At 43.7% G+C, this 24421-nt stretch overlaps 1 protein-coding gene across 1 annotated transcript in view; it reads left to right on the forward strand.

Annotated features, from left to right (window-relative positions):
* The first annotated feature begins 2578 nt into the window (after positions 1-2578).
* Positions 2579-24421, forward strand: part of ARHGAP39 (Rho GTPase activating protein 39) — a 49552-nt gene continuing 27709 nt past the window's right edge. The window contains exons 1-2 of the mRNA XM_087703537.1: positions 2579-2712; positions 15581-16976. Coding sequence (XP_087559663.1) covers positions 2579-2712; positions 15581-16976 — 1530 coding nt within the window. The remainder of the gene's footprint in view (positions 2713-15580; positions 16977-24421) is intronic.

Raw genomic sequence — 24421 nt, forward strand, 5'->3', positions numbered from 1 at the left:
ATTGGACATATTAAAATTATTTATCAACAACAAGATATCTTTATAATATATACTTAGAGTTATACATTATATCACCAATCCTCTATCAAGTATACATAAATTCATTGTTATCCTTAACCATTTTAAAACAAAAAGTTCTAAAGTATTCAATTCATATATATATATATATATATATATATATATATATATATATATATATATATATATATATATATATATATATATATATATATATATATATATATATATATATATATATATATATATATATATATATATATATATATATATATATATATATATATATATATATATATATATATACACTTAAAGTCACAACCCCTGGTATGCCCAAGTGTGGGAGGAAGGTCACACTTCCACTCTCTGTCATTAGGCTCGTCACAAGAGTCCATCCAGACAGAAACCCAATATTTTTACTGTTGCCTTTGTTATATTTGTGTTTTTATTTGTGCTGATAAATAAATAAAGGAAGACTAGTATAGATCTATTTCAAGCTATTTATATCTATTTCATCTATTTATATATATTCATATATATATATGTATATGTATATGTATATGTATATGTATATGTATATGTATATGTATATGTATATGTATGTATATATATATATATATATATATATATATATATATATATATATATATATATATATATATATATATATATATATATATATATATATATATATATATATATATATCAGCCTTTCATTATATCGTTGTTAATCTGTTTTACACCATAATTGTATTATCACTTAACTCCTTCAGTTAAAACATAAGTAAAGCATTTTTCATTTCCAGGCTTTTCCCCCCCCAACCACTGATAAAACAAGTCCCAGATCTTATAAAATTGCTCGTCTTCTTGTTCTCTAATTTCAAATGTCAATTTACTCATTTCAGCACACTCATTTCCATAGAGTCCTTAGATCTTACAGCGATAAGAATTTGTATCTGTTACGCAGGCGTGCGTAGTCAGTCAAATTACCTACCCATTAATCCTTTTCATTATGTAGTTACTATCAGTACGTATATATATCCAATTCCTACCTATCGTACAGTATTAATACCATATTTTCCAATTCTTAACTAATCTGTGTTTTTTGTGCTGATCCTTTTCCCTTCGTTTCTAACCATCGGTAACATTTGTCCCAGATTTTGTGGCATTCCATCCCATATTCCTTCGCTTTGATTTCGAGAGTCATCCTGTCCATTTCTGGGCACGTCAATATCTTTTTTATTATTTCTGGTTCCGGGGGAAAAATGGCTGGCTCATGTTTAAGTGATCGTCCACTGACTCCAAGGTCCCTCTCACGTTTACTGTTTTTGAGACCCCCCCCTCCTCTCTTTAAGACCGAAGGCTCCGAGTAGCTGTTGTGGCTTAGCTTCCCCTTGCTGCAAAATCTTAAGCCAAAACCGAGGAAAGCATTGAATTCCCAAAGGGGTTTTTTCTTTTTCCAAATGGAAACTGGACTTCCTTGTTTTTCTTTCGAAGAGGTTTTGCTTCTCACCCAAGGAGCTTCTTCAGCTCTGACTGGATGGTGGGGGAAGGGAAGGATTTATATTCCTTGCAGACAGCTGGTCGTTTGCATCCTTTGAGAGGGTCCTTGAGGCCACTTGGAGATTTGCCTATTTCTTCAGAGTCACCTGAGTGGGGCAAATGGGACTTTCTTGGAACTGCTGAAAGGACCGTGTTGTAAACTGGAGAGAGACGATGTCATATCCCTCCCTCTCGAGTGAGAGAGGGCTGTTCAATTAGAATTCAGTAAGAGCCGAGGTGGCGCAGTGGTTAGGGTGCAGTACTGCAGGATACTTCAGCTGACTGTTATCTGCAGTTCGGCGGTTCTAATCTCACTAGGCTCAGGGTTGACTCAGCCTTCCATCCTTCCGAGGTGGGTGAAATGAGGACCCGGATTGTTGTTGGGGGCGATATGCTGACTCTGTAAACCGCTTAGAGAGGGCTGAAAGCCCTATGAAGCGGTATATAAGTCTAACTGCTATTGCTATTGCTATCTATCTATCTATCTATCTATCTATCTATCTATCTATCTATCTATCATCTATCTATCTATCTATCTATCTATCTATCTATCTATCTATCTATCATCTATCTATCTATCTATCTATCTATCTATCTATCTATCTATCTATCTATCTATCATCTATCTATCTATCATCTATCTATCTATCATCTATCTATCTATCTATCTATCTATCTATCATCTATCTATCTATCTATCTATCTATCTATCTATCTATCTATCTATCTATCTATCGGATTGTTGGGGGCAATATATGCTGACTCTGTAAACCGCTTAGAGAGGGCTGAAAGCCCTATGAAGCGGTATATAAGTCTAACTGCTATTGCTAATTGGGACGTAGATGGCGTCTTGCACTCCTCTTCCAAACCAGTGGTCCCCTGTGTACAAAATATGGCCTTTGTTGCCTCCTAAAGAGGGGCCTTTGCTTTTGAAATGCAGATGGACTGATGAATCTTGTCCTGATTGAATTGTTGCACCAACTTTTGCATTTTTAGGTTGCGCGCATGAAATCCCCGGATGGACCTTCGTTCTTGCTTTAATCTCTGGTTTTTCTCGACTCTCGTCCACAGCTCTTCACCGCCTGGAGTTTTTGAGAAGGAATACGAGCTCTACCGCGATTACAGCTCCGATGGACAACGCCTCCACTACCGGTGAGCAGCCTCCTTCAAGAGTAGTCTATCTCAACCCTTGGCCGCTTGAAGATGGCTGGGCTTCAAGTTCCCGCAGTTCCCCCATCCAGCAGGCTTGAATGAAGTGAGGGCTTCAACTCCCAGAATTCCCCAGGTGGCAGGCTTTCAAACGCATAGACTTCAATTCCCAGAATTCCCCAGGCGGCAGGCTTGAAAGGGTGTAGGCTTCAACTTTCAGAAATCCCCAGCTAGCATATCCTGAAGATCGGCGGACTGATGCTCCCAGAATTCCCCAGGCGGCGTGCTTAAAATGCATAGACTTCAATTCCCAGAATTCCCCAGGCACCATGCTTTAAAGTGTGTAGATTTCAACTTTTTAGGATTCCCCAGCCAGCATGCTTGAAGAAGTGAGGACATCAACCCCCAGAATTCCCCAGGCAGCAGGCTGTCAAATGTGCGGATTTAAACTCCTAGAATTCCAAACCAGCATGTTTGAAGAAGCGAGGACTTCAACTCCCAGAATTCCCTGTCCAAGAAGATATGTGGGCTACACGTCAGGGGTGGGTTCCAGCTGCCACTTCTGCTGATTTGCTCAGATAGATAGACAGATGATAGATAGATTAGATAGATAGATAGATAGATAGATAGATAGATAGATAGATAGATAGATAGATAGATAGATAGATAGATAGATAGATGATAGATTAGATAGATAGATTAGATAGATAGATAGATAGATAGATAGATAGATAGATGATAGATTAGATAGATAGATAGATAGATAGATAGATGATAGATAGATGATAGATAGATTAGATAGATAGATAGATAGATAGATAGATAGATAGATAGATGATATAGATGATAGATAGATGATAGATAGATAGATGGATGGATGGATAGATAGATGATAGATGATAGATAGATGATAGATAGATGATAGATTAGATAGATAGATAGATGATAGATAGATTAGATAGATAGATGATAGATAGATAGATGATAGATATAGATGATAGATAGATGATAGATATAGATGATAGATAGATAGATGATAGATAGATAGATAGATGATAGATAGATAGATGATAGATATAGATGATAGATAGATAGATGATAGATAGATAGATAGATAGATAGATGATAGATAGATAGATTAGATAGATAGATGATAGATAGATAGATAGATAGATAGATAGATGATAGATAGATAGATTAGATAGATAGATAGATGATAGATAGATAAGATGATAGATAGACAGACAGACAGACAGACAGATCTTATATATGTGTGTTATTTATGTACCCAGGTAAATACATACTTTCTTTTGAGAGTCAGTAGCAGAATTTCATTCTTAATATGGGCCGGTGTAATTAATAAGGCTTATCTTCTATGCAGTGTCTCTCCCCATCGATGTTGGTGGGAGTGGTCTTGATGACCTCTTGATTCGGCTGTTTGCCGTTACTTTTCTCAGATAGTTGTTTGCATCTTGGCTGTCAGACTAATGTTAATCTTGGTGGCAGGACTAGGGAACTCAGCTCAAAGAACCTCCGAACCAGGGGTGAAACCCAGCAAGTTCTGACAAGTTCTGGAGAACCGGTAGCGGACATTTTGGAGAGCCGGCAAAATGCCACGCCTGGCTGGCCCCAGAGCGGGGAGGGGACGTGGATTTTGCAGTATCCTTTCCCCTGCCACGCCCACCAAGCCAGGGCCACTGAACCGTTTAAAAACGTGAGTTTTATCACTGCTCCGAACCATCCATCTCCGATGGGCCAGATGTTGCCCCTTTTAAAAAAAATGGCTGAGTTGGCAGCTTCCCCGGAATTTCCTGGGGCACTCAAAAGTGGGGAAGAAAGTACCCCATACAAGCCGTTGATTATTGCAAGTTCGTTTTGCAGGGTGGTAAAATCTGCTGCCAGGCTGCCTCCTGGCTCTCCGTAATCTTGCCCTTCCCGAGTTGCACCCAGCTGTTTGCTCCAGAGCCAGCCAGCCACCGACGGTCAATATTTGCTTTTCTTTTCTCATTATTGCCTCTCTTTCAAAGGAAGCTGCGAGCTGGCTGGGGGTGTGGGGGTGTGGAGAGGCATTTTCTGCCCTCGTTTCTGTTTTCCCCCCATTCTTGCTTTCTTGGAGGGGCTCGGCTGACACGAAGGAGACAGGACCCAGAAATGGGGTGTGCAACAGATGTTGGGCTCCCGTCCTTCTAATCAGCTGGGCAGATCTTAACTATCAGACGTAAACATTTTCCTGAAGGTGGATTTTTTTTTTAAAAAAAAACCTCTTAATTCGGTTCCAGGCCAGTTTTGGCCCAAGTAAACAAATTAATTTATTTTGCTGCCTGGCTCGTCCACTTAATCTCGCCTCGGAAAGGCCCTTTCCCTCCAGGAACCCCTTCGGTTTTGTCTCTAGTCCAGTGGTGGGATTCAAATAATTTAATAACCGGTTCTCTGCCCAAATGACCGGGCTGGTACATATGGCCATGGTGGGGTGTGGCCAGGCGGGGTACAATCCCCCGCCCCCTCGTGCCTCGTTTTGGTCCTAGTAGGCCGCCCTGCAGCCTCCATGCAGTAAACATGGGCCGTGGTGTGTGTGTGTGTTTGTGTGTGTATCGAAATCCCTCCCATGCCTCATTTTGGACCTATTGGCCGCCCTGCTACCTCCTGGGAGCAAAAATGGACCACGGGGGAGGGCCACCCTGTATCCCCCCCCCCCCGTGCACTCCATTTTGGGTGTAGTAGGTCTCCCTGCACTTAACCTGGGAGCCAAAACGGGGCATGTGGGGACTCCTGGAGGGGGTGGAGCAGAAATGGGGAAGGGGCCAATCCACAATTTAACAACCATTTCACCTGTGCCCTGTTTCGGCTGCCAGAGGCACGCAGGGGGGCAGTCCTTTGCTATTTCCAGGCTGGCACCGCGGATTTAAGCACCCATGGGTGTTGGGTCCGGCCCGTGGGCCGAATCCGGCCCACCGGCCTTCAGTTTGCCCCCCCAGCCCTAGTGGCTATTAAAATCTGGTTTCCTGCATGTGCCTCGTTTTCTACACAGGGTTCGCTGCTTTCGGTGACTCCCTGATGGGGGAACTAAAGAGTTTGGCTGCACGAGAAACGTTAGTGTTTGTCCTTTCGTGGGGGGGGGGGGGGAGAAACGGCGTAACCCATCATCCCGGTGCTCTGAGCCGCGAAGGAGAGGCGCGTTAAATAAATGTTAAGAAATGATTGGAACCGGGATAGAAAACACGATGGCAAAAGGTCGCCGTGTTGTTCTATATAAGCTTTGGCGGCTGTGACCTTCAAAATCTTGGAGATGGTCCTTACAGCATGGAGATTGTAGAGCAGAGGAGGAGGAGGAGGGGCAGGTAAGCATTGAAGGTAGAATCCTAGGTGGGAAGGGACCTTGGAGGTCATCTAGTCCAGTGTTTCCCAACCTTGGCAACTTGAAGATGTCCGGACTTCAACTCCCAGAATTCTCCAGCCAGCATTCGCTGGCTGGGGAATTCTGGGAGTTGAAGTCCGGACATCTTCAAGTTGCCAAGGTTGGGAAACACTGATCTAGTCCAACTCCCTGCTCAAGCCGGAGGCGTCTGTGGAGATGCTCTGTCATCCAGGCTGCCCAGTCTCCTAAAAAACCCCAGTAATGAAGCACCCACAACTTCTGGAGAAAAGCTGTTCCACTGGTTAATTGTCCTCACTGTCAGGAAGTTTCTCCTTAATTCCAGGTTGAGTCTCTCCTTGATTATCTTCCATCCATAAATTCTTTTCCTGTCTTCTGGTGCTTTGGAGAATAGCTTGACTCCCTCTTCTTGGGGGCAACCCCTGAGATATTGAAACCCTGCTATCGTGTCTCCCCTGGTCCTTCTTTTCATCATGCTAAACATACCCAATTCCAGTAGCCTTAATCATCTTTGTTGTTCTTCTCTGCACTCTTTGTAGAGTCTCAACATCTTTTCTACATCGTGGCGACCAAAACTGAATGCCGTATTCCAAGTGTGGCCTTACCAAGGCCTTATAAAATGGTATTAACCCTTCAGGTGATCTTGATTCTCTCCCTCTGTTGATGCAGCCTAGAACTGTGTTGGCTTTTTTGGCAGCTGCTGCACACGGCTGGCTCCTATTTAAATGGTTGTCCACTAGGACTCCAAGATCCCTCTCACAGTTACTACTATTGAGCCTGTGCATTCTTCAGTTCTAACAGAAGAAGCTTCTTGGATGAGAAGCGAGAGGTCTTCAAAGAAAAACAACAACAGAGAAAGTCCAATTACCTTTTGAAAAAGCACCTTTGGGCTAAATCCGAAATGCATAATTTAAGCTTCCAGCCTCAAGAAACCTTGGGGCGTATTTTGTATAGACCTCCCAAACTTCCCGTTTAATGAGACAGGAGGAGAGAATTAATTACATATCAGTCTGGGGAGAAATCACACTGACTATAATTAAGTTGGAAGCACAGGAAATGTAAATGAAAGGCCTTCTTTAAAGCAAACTTCAATTCTGGAAACAGAGCATCATTTTCACGGCAACTACAGATAGCTCTGAACTTGTGACCGAAATTGAGACTAGAAATTCTGCCGCTAAGTGGAGGAAGCATTTGCTACCACAATCGGGGACAGCTACTTCCATCACTAAGTGAGGTGCACATTAAGTGACGTGCGTTTGTTTTTACGATCCTTTTTTTAAAAAAAAAAAACTTGGCTCGTTAAGCGCATCACCAATGTTGTTAAGTGAACCCAGTGGTCATTAAGCGAATCCTGCTTTCCCTGGACTTTGCTCATTGGAAGCTGGTTGGCGCCACAACTATTATAAATACTGATTGTCAAGTCGCTTTTTTTTAATACTGTCCTCACTGTCTCCCATCCAGCTAAGAATCAGATGAGACCTTGCTTTTATTGGTATAATGCAGTGTTTCTCAACCTTGGCCACTTGAAGATATCTGGACTTCCAACTCCCAGAATTCCCCCAGCCAGCATTCGCTGGCTGGGGAATTCTGGGAGTTGAAGTCCAGACATCTTCAAGTAGCCAAGGTTGAGAAACACTGGTATAATGCAATCCTAAGTTGCATTAACAGGGGGAAACACACATTCGAGATCAAGGGAGGTATTAATGCCACGCTATAAAGCCTTAGTAACACCACACCTGGAGTAGTGCATCGATTTTTGCTCTCCACACTCTAAAAAATAGATTGAGACTCCAGAAAGAGGGCAGAGAAGAGCAACCAAGATGATTAGGGGACTGGAGGATAAAACATATGAAGATCAGTTGAAAGGAACTGGGCCTGGCTAGTCTAGTGAAGAGAAGGACTAGGGGAGACATGATAGTAGTCTTCCAATATTTGAGGGTTGCCACAGAGAGGAAGGGGTCAAGCTATTCTCCAAAGCACCAGACAAGGAAGAATGGATGGAAACTGAACAAGGAGAGATTCAACCTGGAAATAAGGAGGGATTTTCTGACAGTGAGAGCAATCAACCCATGGAACAGAATTTCCCTTCGGAAGTTGTGGGAGCTTCATCCCTGGAGGCTTTCAAGAAGAGACTGGACTTCCATCTGTCGGAAATGGTTTAGGGTCTCCTGCTTGGGTAGGTGGGTGGACTAGAAGACCTCCAAGGTCCCTTCCAAATATTCTCCTATAATTCTTTTAACCAGTGGAACTGCTTGCCTCCAGAAGTCGTGGGTGCTCCATCCCTGGAGTTTTTTTTAAAAAAGAGACTGGACAATCACTTGTCTCAAATGGCATAAGGTCTGCATGAACAGGGGGTTGGACTAGAAGACCTCCAAGGTCCCTTCCAACATTATTAAAACTCTTGACTTTTTCCCTTTGTGGACAAGTTAAAAAACAACAGCACCCAGCCTTACATACAATTTATACATCCGTGTTCTCCAGAAAGACAGAGACAGAAAATTAAACAGAGCTGCGCTTGGGTTCCGTTTGCACAAAAAGACATTAGTCATCGGCGCTAAATCCAAATCCGTGTTCTTTGGCAGAGGAGCCCAGCAGCAGCGAAAAAACGGCACGCACACGGCCACCCGGCAAGGCTGGGGTGAGACAGCTTGATGCATTGGGGTGGAGAGGCTGCCTTGAAGCCCTCACCGAGCAGAGCAACCTCCCTCCTGCCTGAGATCGCGTGCCATCTCCAAAGATTGTTTACCGTGTGCTTTAAAATCGGCCTCCCTTTTTTCTTTTCCGCACGGAGCAGCAGCGAGTGTCACAATTAGGTGCAACCCAGATGTGAAGAGAAGAACCGGAGCCCAGCTTGAGACAGGAAAAAAGTGCAGAATTCTTTTTATTTTCCAATTCATTGAGCAGACCTGGAAAACAGCAAAAGAAAAGGCAGCACCATCACCATCACGGGGCAAATGATAATTTACAGATACTTGGCTTCTGTCTATCAACCGCTCCACCAAATTGTTTTCTTGGCTAACGGGCTTAGAAGGACAGTTTGTGCAGCGTGCAACCACTGGAAGGAGGGAGGGAAGGAAGGAGGAAAGGAAGGGGAGAAGGAGAGAAGAAAGGAGGGAAGGAAGGAGGGAAGGAGAGAAGGAGAGAAGAAAGGAGGGAGGGAAGGGGGAAGGAGGGAGGGAAGGAAGGAGGGAAAGAAGGAGAGAGGAGGGAAGGAAGGAGAGAAGGAGAGAAGAAAGGAGGGAGGGAAGGGGGAAGGAGGGAGGGAAGGAAGGAGGGAAGGAAGGAGAGAAGGAGAGAAGAAAGGAGGGAAGGAAGGAGGGAAGGAAGGAAGGAGGGAAGGAAGGAAGAAGAAGTAGGATTGTTGTATATTGTCAACTGTAGGGGAGAAAAATTGTTACAAATACATATTATTAATAACAGTTATGAGATCATATAATTGTAAATGTATATATGAGAAATAAAAAAAAAGAGAACAAGGTTCTCCTCCTTTATCAACTGAGCCAGGGAAATAGGTATGTATTTAGTGTCACAACCCCTGGTACGCCCAAATATGATAAAGGAGGAGAACCTTGTGGCTTAGTGGTTAACACAACTGCTTAATATGTAATACAGCACAGGTTCAAATCCCAGTAAGGGTATGGCTAGCTGATGAGAGCTAAATAGCTTGAAATAGATCTATACTAGTCTCCCTTTATTTATTTATCAGCTGAAATACAACATATATATATATATATCTCCTCTCCTGACGTTTGTGGATAAAACAGAACCACTGCAAAGTGCTGACTTCAGGTGGAGGCCCAGCTCAAAGGAGCCTCATTCTCTGCCACAGATGCAAGGAAATCAGATGCGATTTCTTTTCTAATGGCTGCTGTGGCCGACGGACTAAGGGTTTACACGCTGGCAGGTTTTAATTACAACAGGTGTTTCCTGCCTGCTCCTCCGATGCATTTTGGTAAACTTATTAATCCTGGGAACGAACAGATGGGCAGGCAGGGCCTCTGGCTAAATGCAGCCGCGTTCCAGCAGTTGAAAAAAAATAAACTCAAGTTGTGCCTGGAGGAGTGATGGCACTGGCAGAACCCAGCATAAAGGGGGAGGGTCTCCCCCCCCCCTCACCGTAGTCATTTCCTTGCTCCGTTCGGAGAGGCCCGAAGGAAGATGCTCAAAATCTGGAAGATGGGGAGAAATCTCAGAACAGCAGAACAACAGAGTTGGAAGGGATCTTGGAGGTCATCTAGTCCAACACCACCACCATCACCCTGGCCAAGCAGGAGACTTGCCCGATATCATTTTTGAGAGATGGCAGGAGACTTTCTCAAAAAGCTACAACGGAAGCCACAGGAGAACACAGAACGAAGAATAACAGAGTTAGAAGGGACCTCGGGGCTATTCCTGTTCCCATTCCATTCCAAATTCTATTCGGTTCTGTTGTATTTTCTATTCTACTCTATTTCTGATTCTATTTCTGATTCTATTCTATTCTATTTCTGATTCTATTCTATTCTATTTCTGATTCTATTCTGTTCTGTTCTATTCAATTTTCTATTCAATTTTCTATTCTATTATTCTATTATTCTATTTTCTATTTTCTATTCTATTTTCTATTCTATTCTATTTTCTATTCTATCCTATTTCTGATTCTATTCTATTTTCTATTCTATTCTATTCTATTCTATTTTCTATTCTATTCTATTTTCTATTCTATTTTCTATTCTATTTTCTATTCTATTTTCTATTCTATTCTATTCTATTTTCTATTCTATTCTATTCTATTCTATTCTATTTTCTATTCTATTCTATTTTCTATTCTATTCTATTCTATTTTCTATTCTATTCTATTTTCTATTCTTTTCTATTCTATTTCGGATTCTATTCTATTTTCTATTCTATTCTATTTTCTATTTTATTCTATTTCTGATTCTATTCTATTTTCTATTCTATTCTATTTTTAATTCTATTCTATTTTCTATATTCTATTTTCTATTCTATTCTATTTCTGATTCTATTCTATTTTCTATTCTATTCTATTCTATTTTCTATTCTATTTCTGATTCTATTCTATTTCTGATGCTATTCTATTTCTGATTCTATTCTATTTCTGATTCTATTCTATTTTCTATTCTATTTCTGATTCTATTCTATTTCTGATGCTATTCTATTTCTGATTCTGTTCTATTTCTGATTCTATTCTATTTTATTTTCTATTCTATTTCTGATTCTATTCTATTCTATTCTCTTTTTGGACACCCTACTAAGCCACGCGCCATTCATTTATAGTACAAACATGTCTTTCTTAAGCATCCAAAAGAAGAAAGGACCTCGGAGACCTCGGATGCAAATATAGGCTTTGTAGTCCCAAAGATGAACCTTCATCCCCATCCTGCTGGCTTTTCTCTTTTTTGGGGGTACGAAAAGTTAAACGCAAAACCCAGAGAAAAAGAACAATGGGCCAGAAGTAACGGGAGGCAGGAAATAAAAAGAAAAGAGAAAAGACATTTTAATTTAATCTCCCCCCCTCAAAACCGTTCCATTGTCTTTCCTTTGCGCAAAACCCCCTCCTTTCTCTCTCTTTCGCCACTTCGTATGTTGCTTTTCGTTCTTTATCGAACGGACCCGCTTGGTTTTTTTCTCGACGGCGCTTTGATGAAAGCATCGAGTGGTTAGGAAACCCATTAACGGTACGGAACAATAAAAGCCGGCTCTGCGCTGTGTGTTTCCTTCTTTCTTTCTTCTTCTTCTTTTTTTTTTGTACCTTCTTAAATTTGGGAAGAGTTGGTAAAAAATAAATAGGGCAAGAGAGGTTCTTGAAGCGCGGTTTGGAAACAATAAGAGGCTTCCGTCGTCTACCGTGAAGCTAAATGATTTCGGGGTTTTTTTTTTTTTTCAAAAGACTTCAAGACGGGAGAGATTACCGTTGCGAAGGAGGAAATGCTGTCACTCACCTTCCATTAGAGCAAAATCCCAGTTTTTCAATATCTACCCGGCAGAGCTATGAATCCCCCACGTAGGTAATTATATTAGTTACGATTATCCCACTAGGTGAGGCACACAGCCTGCTCGCTGGGTTAGACATTTCACTCCAGGCATATTTTGAAGCATCACAGAAGTAGGTTGCTGGGACGGCGCCCGGGAAGGCAGGGAGCATCAGAAAGCATCATCTCTAACATCCAGCTGCGTTGATTTCCCAGGAAACAGCCTCACTTAGAGGAATCTAAATCACACAAGGCACCAGATCTTATACCCATGACGGCAAACCTACGGCACAGGTGCCAAAAGTGGCACGCGAAGCCACGTCGCCTGGCACGCATGGCGTTGCCCATTCTCTTTCTGGATTTCTGGTGCGCATATGCATGGGACGATCAGCTGCGCATGTGGCAATGCCAGAAACCGGAAGAAAGGTCTGTTTTCCGGTTTCTGGCATTGCGTTACTGTAACGCGCTCTACGTGGGGCAGCCCTTGAAGAGTGTTCGAAGACTTCAGCTTGTCCAGGACGCAGCCGCGTGAGCGATTGTGGGTGCACCTCGGTACACCCACGTTACACCTATCTTCCGCGAGCTGCACTGGCTACCCATTAGTCTCCGGACACGCTTCAAGGCGCTAGTCGTTACTTTTAAAGCCCTACATGGTATCGGACCTGGGTACTTGAGAGACTGCCTCCTGCCAGTTACCTCCCAAAGACCTATTAGATCCCACAGACTAGGCCTCCTCCGAATTCCATCTGCCGGTCAATGTTGGCTGGCGACTCCCCGGGGGAGGGCCTTCTCTGTAGCTGCTCCGGCCCTATGGAACGATCTCCCCGTTGAGATCCGGACCCTTACTACCCTTCCAGCCTTCCGCAAAGCGACTAAGACCTGGCTGTTCCAGCAGGCCTGGGGCTGTTGATTTATCCAGCCCCATCCTAAGTTATGAATGTCGTGGAATTTTTAATGTTGTTTTTTTATTTTTTGTATGTCCCTCCCCTTCCTTTTTACCTGTAAGCCATGTATTGGGGGGGTAAGGGGGGGAAGTGAATAGAACATCTCGCAGACATGACAAAGAACTTTTCTCATGGGAACCAAGGTCATCCCAAGAGGTTTCAGTTGAAGGAGGAAAGGAGTGACACTTGGGGAGGGAAACATTTACTCCTTAGTTATGCTATGATAGCGGGAAACTTTTAGAGTTGGGTTTTCCCTAAGCTGTGCCGATATGATGTATCCAATAAATATGTTCTTTGAGGAAACTTCTTGCCTCGAAGTTGTGGTTTCTTTGGATGCGTTTCTCGGAACTGTGAAACCTACATCCGCAATGCGGGATATAAATTAAATAAAACCCACCCTTTAACCAACCAGTATTGTAAGATGTGATACGTCGGGTGGTTCCTTTCAGAACTCTGCAGACTTGGCCACTTTAAAACTTGTGGACAGAAAGAAAGGGTGTATGGAGGGTCGAAGAGGTACATTGGGTTTCTATTTTGGGGGGTATTGTTGACAAGAGGAATGGCTGTGTTTATTGTTTATTGTTATATGGCCCCCGGTTATGCGCAGTATATATGTGACTGTACGAAATGAAAATGGAAAATAAAAACACATTTACAAGAAAATATATATTTAATTATTCATGCATTAGCAGCAGCTAGGATGGTATTTGCACGATATTGGAAAAGTGAAGAGATTCCTATCGATGAGAAGGTGATTAGGAAAATGTTAGAATGTGCAGAAATGAACAGATTGACACTAGCAATCAAGGAAAGGAACAAACAGATTATTATATAATATGGGAAGCTTTTTATCAATGGTTAGAGCAGTGTTTTTCAACCTTTTTGTGCAAAGGCACACTTTTTTCATTAAAAAAAATAATCACGAGGCACACCACCATTAGAAAATGTTTAAAAAAATTAACTCTGTGCCTATATTGACTATATATAAAGTGTTTTTCCCACGGCACACCTTACACTATGTCACGGCACACTAGTGTGCCGCGGCACAGTGGTTGAAAAACACTGGGTTAGAAGATAAAAAAGGAAATTGGAAATAAAGGAAGGAAGAAGAAAAGAAAAAGAATAGATTACATTAAGGTAAAGATAAGAATAAAATGGCAACTGATAAGTATGAGAATAATTATGTTTAATATTATTGTATTTTGATTAGAAGATATGTTATGAAGGAAATGAAGATTTACACATGAGATAATTGTTCAATGTATATAATTTGTGGTCGCATGTTGTTGCACAGAAATATTATACCCAGATAACACACTGCTTAAGGGGAGATGAAATGTTTATATTTTTTTAAATGGAAAATAAATAAATAAACTTTTTTAAAAAACTTGTGGACAGCCAGGAGTTCTGGGAGTTGAAGTCCTTCACGAATCTTAAAAGCTGCCAGGTTTGGAGACCCCCGGTCTAGGATCATGGCAGGGCAAGTTCTCCAAAAGTTCCCCTAAGGAGGAAGCCCTCATGGACACGCTGGGTCATTTGGGGTTCTACCGACGAATGCGTTTCTGTCCAGCCTCTTTTTGTGTTACAGATCCTGATGAAAATTCAATGCTCGTGAAAATTTTCTCTCAAGTTTTGTGCTTGTGTAAATTTCACATTTCTTACCCAGATTCTTTCCCATGTTTCAAGCATTATTGGTTCCTCGATATTCTGAGCCCATTTTATCATACAATCCTTAATCAGTTCCGTTTCAGAATCCATCTGTATTAGTACATTATATATCCTCTTTATATGCATTGAGCTTTGATCTCTTATTTGTTTAAATGGATTGATTACATAAAAAGTAAATATGGGACTAAGAAACTCCAGATAGCTTATGCTTAGTATCAGTAACAATTTAAATTGTTTAAAATTTGGGTAACAGTAAGAAGCTGAGTTCAACGTAGAGATATTTTAGACTGTGATTGTCCAAAAGTTATACCACGTATGGTCTTTGGGAAGTCGGGGGGGAGGGAAGGGAGGTGGGGATTTAGGGGGAGGGGGGAGGGGGGGAAATACAATATGTGTTAAATTCCATGATTGTATTTGTATACTGTGGCTTTTCAATGTTAGTGCGAAAATAGAACAAACCGAATATACTGGAAGGTAATAGAAATATACCGAAGGAAAGAGTCGAGTGAAAGAAGAAGGAGGGTGGAGAGGGTGAGAGAGAGGAGGAGGAGAAGGGAGGGAGGGAATGGATTAGAGGGAGTGATAGGGTTAGGGTTAGAAAGAAGGGGAGAGGAAGTAGGTAGTAGAGGGGTATGTAAGAAGGAAGAATGAAAGTTGGAGGGGGTTGAAAGAGGGTGTATGGTGGGCCAAGGTGGTATATTGGGTTTGTATTGTAGAGGGCATTTTCTATATAAGTGAGGGCCGTGTTTATTACTCAATGTTATATGCCCTGATTAAGCACAGTGAATATGTGATTGTATAGAATGAAAACATAATAATATATATATATATTAGAAAATTCAATGCTCGTGGACCAGGCGACATCTCTTGGTCATTTTTCCTGATCCCCGTTCTTCTCTTTCTCCTCTTCTCAGGGCATCTTCTCTCCGGTGGAACACGGGGACCAAGGAACGGATGCTGATCAAGGTGACGGACCGCGAGCCCAGCTTCCTGATGCACCAGGGTAACGGCTACACCCTTGACCATCAACCGGGCACCCGGTCACGGAGGCCCTCGGGCGGCCAGCCGTCCCCCAACCTCCAAACCTTTGCCACCGACTCCGACAACTCGGTCTTCTTCCCCGAGCGGAAGCAGTCGCCCTTCCTGAAACGGGCCGATCATGTGGGCAGCTGCTCTCCGCTCCTGGGCAGGGGGGACCCCTTCTGCTCCCCGATGCAGGGCCAGCACCGTAAGCACTCCAGCGAGTCGCAGCCCTCCTCCCCGCGCTACGCCTACGAACCGCCCTTGTACGAGGAGCCCCCCATGGAGTACCAGGCCCCCATCTACGACGAGCCGCCGGTGGATATGCAGTTCGAGGCCAGCGGGAGCTACAAAGCGGGTTCGCCTCAAAAATCCCCCATCCGCAAACCCCACCCGTTCCTGCAGTCGCCCAAACAGGGCTCCAACTCCCCGTACCAGCAACTGGTACTGACCAAACAGAAGGGCTCGGACCGCTTCATGAGCCTGGAGTACAGCCCGGCCGGCAAGGAGTACGTGCGGCAACTGGTGTACGTGGAGCAGGTGGGGTCCAGCCCTACCATGAAGAGCGCCCCCCGCCACAAATACTCCCCTAACCCTATCGGTGGCTCCTACTCGCTGCAGCACAGCCCCTGTCTGATGCGGGACCAGCGCCTGGAGATCAAATCGGGAGATTACAGCAGCATGGAAGGAGCAGATTTCCGGCACAGCCCTCCGGCCGTCATGTCAGCGCAGGGGGAGGACTCCATGTCCTGCTCCAGCCAGCAGAACACCTTGTCCTCCATGGGTTACTCCCCGGGCAGCCGCAAACGGAAGAGTCGGAAGCCCGCGTTTTCGTACGACCCCAACACGTCGTCCACCGACGGCTCCGGCGAGCGTGACGAAGGCATGCCAGAGGACAGGCCTCTGTCCGGGTGCAGCCGGTCCCCGGGCGGGCGTCTGGAGAGCCGGTCGTTGGAGGGGGATTCCTGCAGGGCTTCGGCGGAGCCCTTCCTGGCTCAGGCCCGCCTGGCTTGGGAAGCGCAGCAAGCCCACTACCATATGAAGCAGCGCAGCAGCTGGGACTCCCAGAAGGACGGCTCGGGGTACGAGAGCGACGGGGCCGTGCCGCTGCCTATGCCGGGTCCGGTGGTGCGCGCCTTCAGCGAGGACGAGGCTCTGGCGCAGCAGGAGAACAAGCACTGGAAGCGCAACCCGTTTGAGAAGCTGGGCTTTCCGCAGATCCTGCTGGAGAAGAGCGTGTCCGTGCAGACGAATTTGGCGTCGCCCGAGCCGTACTTGCACCCGTCCCAGGTAAGACGAGCAGGGCCAGGAACGAGCAGGAAATTGAAGGCGGGCTGAGACTTCCAGGGCCGTGGCGGTTCAGTGGTTAGAATGTTGTATTGCAGGCTAACTCGCTGTTGACTCAGCCTTCCGTCCTTCCAAGGTCGCTAAAATGAGGACCCAGATTGTTGGAGGCCAAAAGGCTGACTCGTAAACTGGTTAGAGATGGTTGTGAAAGCACTGTGAGGCCGTATATAAATCTAAGTGCTATTGTTAAGAAGGGAGGGAGGGAGGGAGGGAGGGAGGGAGGGAGGGAGGGAGGGAGGGAGGGAGGAAGGAAGGAAGGAAGGAAGGAAGGAAGGAAGGAAGGAAGGAAGGAAGGAAGGAAGGAAGGAAGGAAGGGCTGTGGTGGCGCAGTGGGGGTTAGAATGCAGTATTGCAGACAAACTCACTGCCAGGAGTTTGATCCTGACCAATTCAACTCATCCTTCTGTCCTTCCGAGGTGGGTAAAATGAGGACCCAGATTGTTGGGGGGCAAGAGGCTGACTCTGTAAAATGCTTAGAGAGGGCTGTAAAACACTATCAAGCGGTAGATAAGTCTGCTGTTGCTAGTCCTCCCTTCCTTCATTTTCATTTCCTTCCTTCTCCCTTCCTTCCTTCTTGTTAGAATCCAGTATTGCAGGCTAACTCTGCCCACTGCCAGGAGTTCAATTCTGCCTGGCTCAAGGTTGACTCAGCCTTCCGTCCTTCCGAGGTGGGGAAAATGAGGACCCAGATGGTTGGGGACAAGAGGCTGACTCTGTAAACCGCTTAGAGAGGGCTGTAAAAGCACTATGAAGCGGTATATAAGTCTGATATTGCTAGTCCTTCCTTCCTTCTTTTTCATTTCCTTCCTTCCTTCTCCCTCCCTCCCTCCCTCCCTCCCTCCCTCCCTCCCTTCCTTCCTTCCTTCCTTCCTTCCTTCCTTCCTTCCTTCCTCGTAATTAGAGTGCATTACTGCAGGGTGCTTCTGCTGCCTGCCAGCTGCCTGCAATTTGGCAGTTCAAATCTCACCAGGTTCAAGTTTGACTCAGCTTTCCGTCCTTCCAAGGTGGGTAAAATGAGGACCCAGATTGTTGGGGGCAAGAGGATGACTCTGTAAACCACTTAGAGGAGGCTGGAAAGCACTGTGAAGAGGTATATAAGTCTAAGGGCTAGTGCTAAGTGGGGAGGAAGGGAAGGAAGGAAGGAAGGAAGGAAGGAAGGAAGGAAGGAAGGAAGGAAGGGCTGTGGTGGCACAGTGGTTAGAATGCACTATTGCAGAATAACTCACTGTGAGGAGTTCGATCTTGACTGGCTCCAGGTTGACTCAGCCTTCCGTCCTTCCAAGGTGGGTAAAATGAGGACCCAGATTGTTGGGGCAACAGGCTGACTCTGTAAAGCGCTTAGAGAGGGCTGTAAAAGCTATAAGATAAAAGATAAAAGCCCAAGGGCTATTGCTAATATTGCTACTTCTTTCAGTTCACAATTGCACTGCTTCCCTTCTCCTTTTATTTCGAAATTACTGTTGTCGTCGTGGGTGATGAGGATGATGTGGTCCATTAAGTCGTGCCCGACACTTGGCGATTCCCGGGGCCTCTGGTTTTGCCGAATCTTGTGCCTTGTTAGTGAAACTCAGAACTGGGTCCTGTGATGATGGGGGAGCTTATGCCGTTTTGAGCCTCCGTAGCCTTGTGACATAAGAAGGCCTAACTTACGTAATTTGTCACATTTGTGTTACTGCCCAAATGATAACGGATTATGTAAGTCGCGCAAAGATACCCTTTGGGTAGTCGTGATGCTTTTGATATCAAATATGGGTCCCAAGGGCAGATCATGGGACAGGAAGAGTGTGTGTGTTTGTGCGAGAGAGAGAGAGAGACAGAGAGAGACACAGAGAGAGAAAGAGAGACAGAGAGAGAGAGAGAGAGAGAAATAGACACAGAGAGAGAGAAAGAGAGAAAAGAGAGAAAGAGAGAGAGAGAGACAGATAGGGAAAGAGAGAAAAGAGAGAAAGAGAGAGAAAGAGAGAGAGACAGAGAGACACAGAGAGAGACAGAGAGACAGAGAGAGAGAGAGAGAGAGAGAAATAGACACAGAGAGAGAGAAAGAGAGAAAAGAGAGAAAGAGAGAGAGAGACAGATAGGGAAAGAGAGAAAAGAGAGAAAGAGAGAAAAGAGAGAAAGAGAGAGAGAGAAAGAGAGAGAGACAGAGAGAGAAAGAGAGAGAGAGACAGAGAGAGAAAGAGAGAGAGAAAGAGAGAGAGAGAGAGACAGACACAGAGAGAGAGAGACAGAGAGAGACAGAGAGAGACAGAGAGAGAGAACGGGAGAATGCTTGAAAGCAAATGAGATTTCTTTTTTCTGCAGGATTTTTGGTGCTGTCTGAGTGTGGTTGATTGCTTGGAGACATTTCATGACCCAACTAGGTAACATCATCAGAAGACACTGGGATTTGCAGGGAGGAGGAGGAGGAGGACTGTAGGGTCTTCGTTGTTTTCTTGCACATGTTTCATTACTAGGTAACATCATCAGTTACCTAGGGAAGTGAGCTTTGCACCGCCTAGCACTGATGATGTTACCTAGTTTGGTAATGAAACGTCTGCAAGAAAACCACCAAGTTCAGAGAGCACCAAGGAGAAAGACTGAAGGGAAGGAAAGAAGGAAGGAAGGAAGGAAGGAAGGAAGGAAGGAAGGAAGGAAGGAAGGAAGGATGGATCACTGGTAATGTTCCCTAGTTGGGTAATGAAACGCCTGCAAGAAAACCACCAAGTTCAGAGAGCACCAAGGAGAAAGAATGAAGGGAAGGAAGGAAGGAAGGAAAGAAGGAAGAAAGGAAGGAAGGAAGGAAGGAAGGAAGGAAAGAAGGAAGGAAGGAAGGGAAGAAGGAAGGAAGGAAGGAAGGAAAGAAGGAAGGAAGGAAGGAAGGAAGGAAAGAAGGAAGGAGGGAAGAAGGAAGGAAGGAAGGAAGGAAGGAAGGAAGGATGGATGGATGGATGGATGGATCACTGGTAATGTTCCCTAGTTGGGTAATGAAACGCCTGCAAGAAAACCACCAAGTTCAGAGAGCTCCAAGGAGAAAGAATGAAGGGAAGGAAGGAAGGAAAGAAGGAAGGAAGGAAGGAAGGAAGGAAGGAAGGAAGGAAGGAAGGAAGGATGGATGGGTGGATCACTGGTAATGTTCCCTAGTTGGGTAATGAAACGTCTGCAAGAAAACCACCAAGTTCAGAGAGCACCAAGGAGAAAGAATGAAGGGAAGGAAGGAAGGAAGGAAGGAAGGAAGGAAGGAAGTAAGGAAGGAAGGAAGGATGGGTGGATCACTGGTAATGTTCCCTAGTTGGGTAATGAAACGTCTGCAAGAAAACCACCAAGTTCAGAGAGCACCAAGGAGAAAGAATGAAAGGAAGGAAGGAAGGAAGGAAGGAAAGAAGGAAGGAAGGAAGGAAGGAAGGATGGGTGGATCACTGGTAATGTTCCCTAGTTGGGTAATGAAACGTCTGCAAGAAAACCACCAAGTTCAGAGAGCACCAAGGAGAAAGAATGAAGGGAAGGAAGGAAGGAAGGAAAGAAGGAAGAAAGGAAGGAAGGAAGGAAGGAAGGAAGGAAGGAAAGAAGGAAGGAAGGAAGGATGGGTGGATCACTGGTAATGTTCCCTAGTTGGGTAATGAAACGTCTGCAAGAAAATCGCTAAGTTCAGAGAGCGCCAAGGACCCCACAGTCCTCCTCCTCCCAACCATCCCCCCCTACCCAGTTCCCTGTAGCACTGATGAGGTTCCCTAGTTGGGTAATGAAACGTCTGCAAGAAAACCGCCAAGTTCAGAGAGCACCAAGGACCCTACATTTCAACCCCTGGGATATAATAGACTATTATATAGAAAATAGCATTCTGACCACTTTTTTGGGGGGGGGGGGTGTCTGTTTCTAATGAGTCACAACGTGTCCAGGCTGCCCTAAGCGGTGAGAATCAATGCAACAATCGATTCAGCTGCAGGCTTCCCAGCCGTGCCCCCTCGAAACCGTCGTTACCAAAAAAAAAAAAAAAGACTTTGCAAAATAAATGCTTACGGAAGAAAAGTTAAGACCAGGCCACCGCAGAAACGGTGGCGATCGCTTATAAAAGCGAAAACAAGGAAATCCTCCAATAGAAAATTATTTATTCTGAATTGGAACGGAGAATAAGAAATTGTCAAAGGGCGGGGGTCAGAAAATACAACATTTTCTATTTTGTCCGCGCGGCTTTGCAACATGGATTTGGGTCACCGGAACAAAATCCTTTGCCATGCCTCAGTTTCCCCCCCCTGGTCACGTTTGATGACTTCATTTCTTCATGCAAATGAGGCCCCAGGGAACCGTTAAGTGTCAGAAGGAACCTCATTAACATATCGCTGGGAAACAAATAAATCGCCCGGTCCCTTCCATCATTTAGCCGAGGTGGCGCAGTGGGTAGAGTGCAGTACTGCAGGCCACTTCAGCTGACTGCTAGTTCAGCAGTTCAGCAGTTCAGATCTCACCGGCTCAAGGTTGACTCAGCCTTCCATCCTTCCGAGGTGGGTAAAATGAGGAGCCAGATTGTTGGGGGGGAGAGGCTGACTCTGTAAACCGCTTAGAGTGGGCTGAAAGCCCCATGAAGCGGTATATAAGTCTAACTGCTATTTAGTTAAGTGAACATTTTCAAAGCAATTAAAGAAAGTTTCATTGGGGTTTCAAGGAGAACTGTTTCCCCTTTGGCATTTGAGCGTGCAAGAAGGGACAGGAAAGGAGAAAGGGAGAGAGGAAAGAAGAGAAAAAGAGAGGAAGAGAGCAAGGAAGAAAAAAAGGAGGAAAGAGGGAAAGGAGGAAGAAAGGAGAGAATGAAGAGGGAAGGGAAAAGAATAGGAATGGAACAACAGAGTTGGAAGGGACCTTGGAGGTCTTCTAGTCCAACCCCCTGCTCAAGCAGGGGACCCTATTTCATGTTAGATAAATACGTGACCGTGGGGATGCTGCAATGGCCGTAAACTGTGAAAAAAACGGTCGTAAGTCACGTTTTTCAGTGCCGCTGTAACTTTGAATGGTCATTGAATGAACTGTTATAAGTCGAGGACTACTTGTATACAAGCCAATAAATAAGCCCTATAGAGGAATGGAGGGAAGTTTTCGGAGCTGAAGAATCCTTGAACTTATTGGCCCCAGAAAGGAGGCCAATAAGAAAGAGAGAAAAAAAGAAAGAAAGAAAGAAAGAAGGAAGGAAAGAAGGAAAGAAAGAAAGGGAAAGAAAGAAAGAAGGAAGGAAAGAAAGAAAGAGAAAGAAAAAGAAAGAAAGAAAGAAAGAGAAAGAAAAAGAAAGAAAGAAAGAAAGAGAAAGGAAAGAAAGAAGGAAGGAAAAAAAGAAAGAAAAAGAAAAAGAAAGAAAGAAAGAAAGAAGGATGGAAGAAGAAAGAGAAGGAAAGAAAGAGAAGGAAGGAAGGAAGGAAAGAGAAAGAGAAGGAAAGAAAGAAAGAAGGAAAGAAAGAAGGAAAGAAAGGGAAAGAAAGAAGGAAAGAGAAAGGAGGAAGGAAATAGAAAGAGAAGGAAAGAGAAAGAAGGAAAGAAAGAAGGAAAAAGAAAGAAAGGGAAGGAAGGAAAGAGAAAGAGTAGGAAAGAAAGCGAAGGAAAGGAAGAAGGAAGGAAAGAAAGAGAAAGAGAAGGAAAGAGAAAGAGAAGGAAAGAAAGAAGGAATCTTCCTGAAAGAAGAGGTGGGAAGCATTTGCTTGGGGGGAGGGCGGGGAAGGAAAGAAGGCTGGAGAAAGATAAATGAGGATGACTCATCCTTGGGGCCTGCAGGGTAGCTTTGAATCTGGAGATTTTCGGCTGTGATGGAAGGCAGACAGAGAAGCTTTGTTAAATCTACAAAAGCTTTATTATTTAGAACTAGCCGATAACCTGGCATTGCCCGGGTATTTATTTATAGGGGGGGGGGGGAAATGTCAGGACCAAACGTAATTTCTAACGTTGGATTTTTCCCCTTGCCAGAAGGAGCCCCCTTGTGGAGCACTGTGAAGCCATTACCATGCCAACTCCACTGCGCTGTACAGTAGAAGTCATTTTACGGCAGTATGGTAGAAGCATTTTAAAGCACAACAGGCTGTATCTTAGCAGAACACACACCCCGAGGGATGTTAAGAGGTGTCTTACCCCCACAGTATTTGTTTCCAGAGAGTAAATCATCTGTGTACCAGTTTGGTTGAAATTGCTCGAGGCGTTCCAGAGTTATGCTGGAACAACCCCCCCTCCTCCAGTTTAGATAGATAGATATAGAAGGGGTGTGTGTGTATGTGTGTGTGTGTATGGAAGGAAGATACATAGAGAATAGATATAGAAGATATAAATGTGTTTGTGTATGGATGTATATGTATGTATGTATGTATGTATGTATGTATGTATGTATGTATGTATGTATGTATAGATAGATAGATAGATAGATAGATAGATATAGATATAGATATAGATATAGATATAGATATAGATATAGATATAGATATAGATATAGAAAATAGAAGATGGATGGATGGATAGATAAGAGAGATAGATAGATAGATGGATGATAGATAGATAGATAGATAGATAGATAGATAGATAGATAGATAGATAGATAGATAGATAGATAGATAGAGAAAATAGATGGATGGATGGATAGATAAGATAGATAGATAGATAGATAGATAGATAGATATAGATATAGAAAATAGAAGATAGATGGATGGATAGATAAGAGAGAGAGATAGATAGATAGATGATAGATGATAGATAGATAGATAGATAGATAGATAGATAGATAGATAGATAGATAGATAGATATAGAAGAAATATGTATGTATATATGTATGTATGTATGTATGTAGAAGATAGATGGATGGATGGATAGATAAGATATAGATAGATGGATAGATGGATAGATGGATAGATGGATAGATGGATAGATGGATAGATGGATAGATGGATAGATGGATAGATGGATAGATGGATGATGGATAGATGGATAGATAGATAGAAGATGGATGGGTGTGTGGGTGGATCAATAGAAGAATGGATGGATGGATGGATGGATGGATGGATGGATAATATATATATATATATATATATATATATATATATATATATATATATATATATATATAATATATATATATATATATATATATATATATATATATATATATATATATATATATATATATATATATGATAGATTGATAGATGATAGATAGATGATAGATTGATAGATGATAGATAGATGATAGATAGATGATAGATAGATAGAGAACTCCACAAATTGTGGTTGAGTTGGGGGTTTCTCCTGACAAGGACCTGTCAGGTGTCCTAGGACCGTCCCAACCTGTCAGTTGTCCATCATCACCCAGCATCACAGCTGTCCTATCGTTGATCTCTTAGACCAGGGCTCTCCAAACGTGGCAATTTTAAGGCTTGTGAACTCCAAC

This window comes from Thamnophis sirtalis, unplaced genomic scaffold, assembly GCF_051295495.1.
Source record: "Thamnophis sirtalis isolate CommonGarterSnake01/CBP01778 unplaced genomic scaffold, rThaSir2_p1.2 scaffold_2, whole genome shotgun sequence".
Lineage (NCBI taxonomy): Eukaryota > Metazoa > Chordata > Lepidosauria > Squamata > Natricidae > Thamnophis > Thamnophis sirtalis.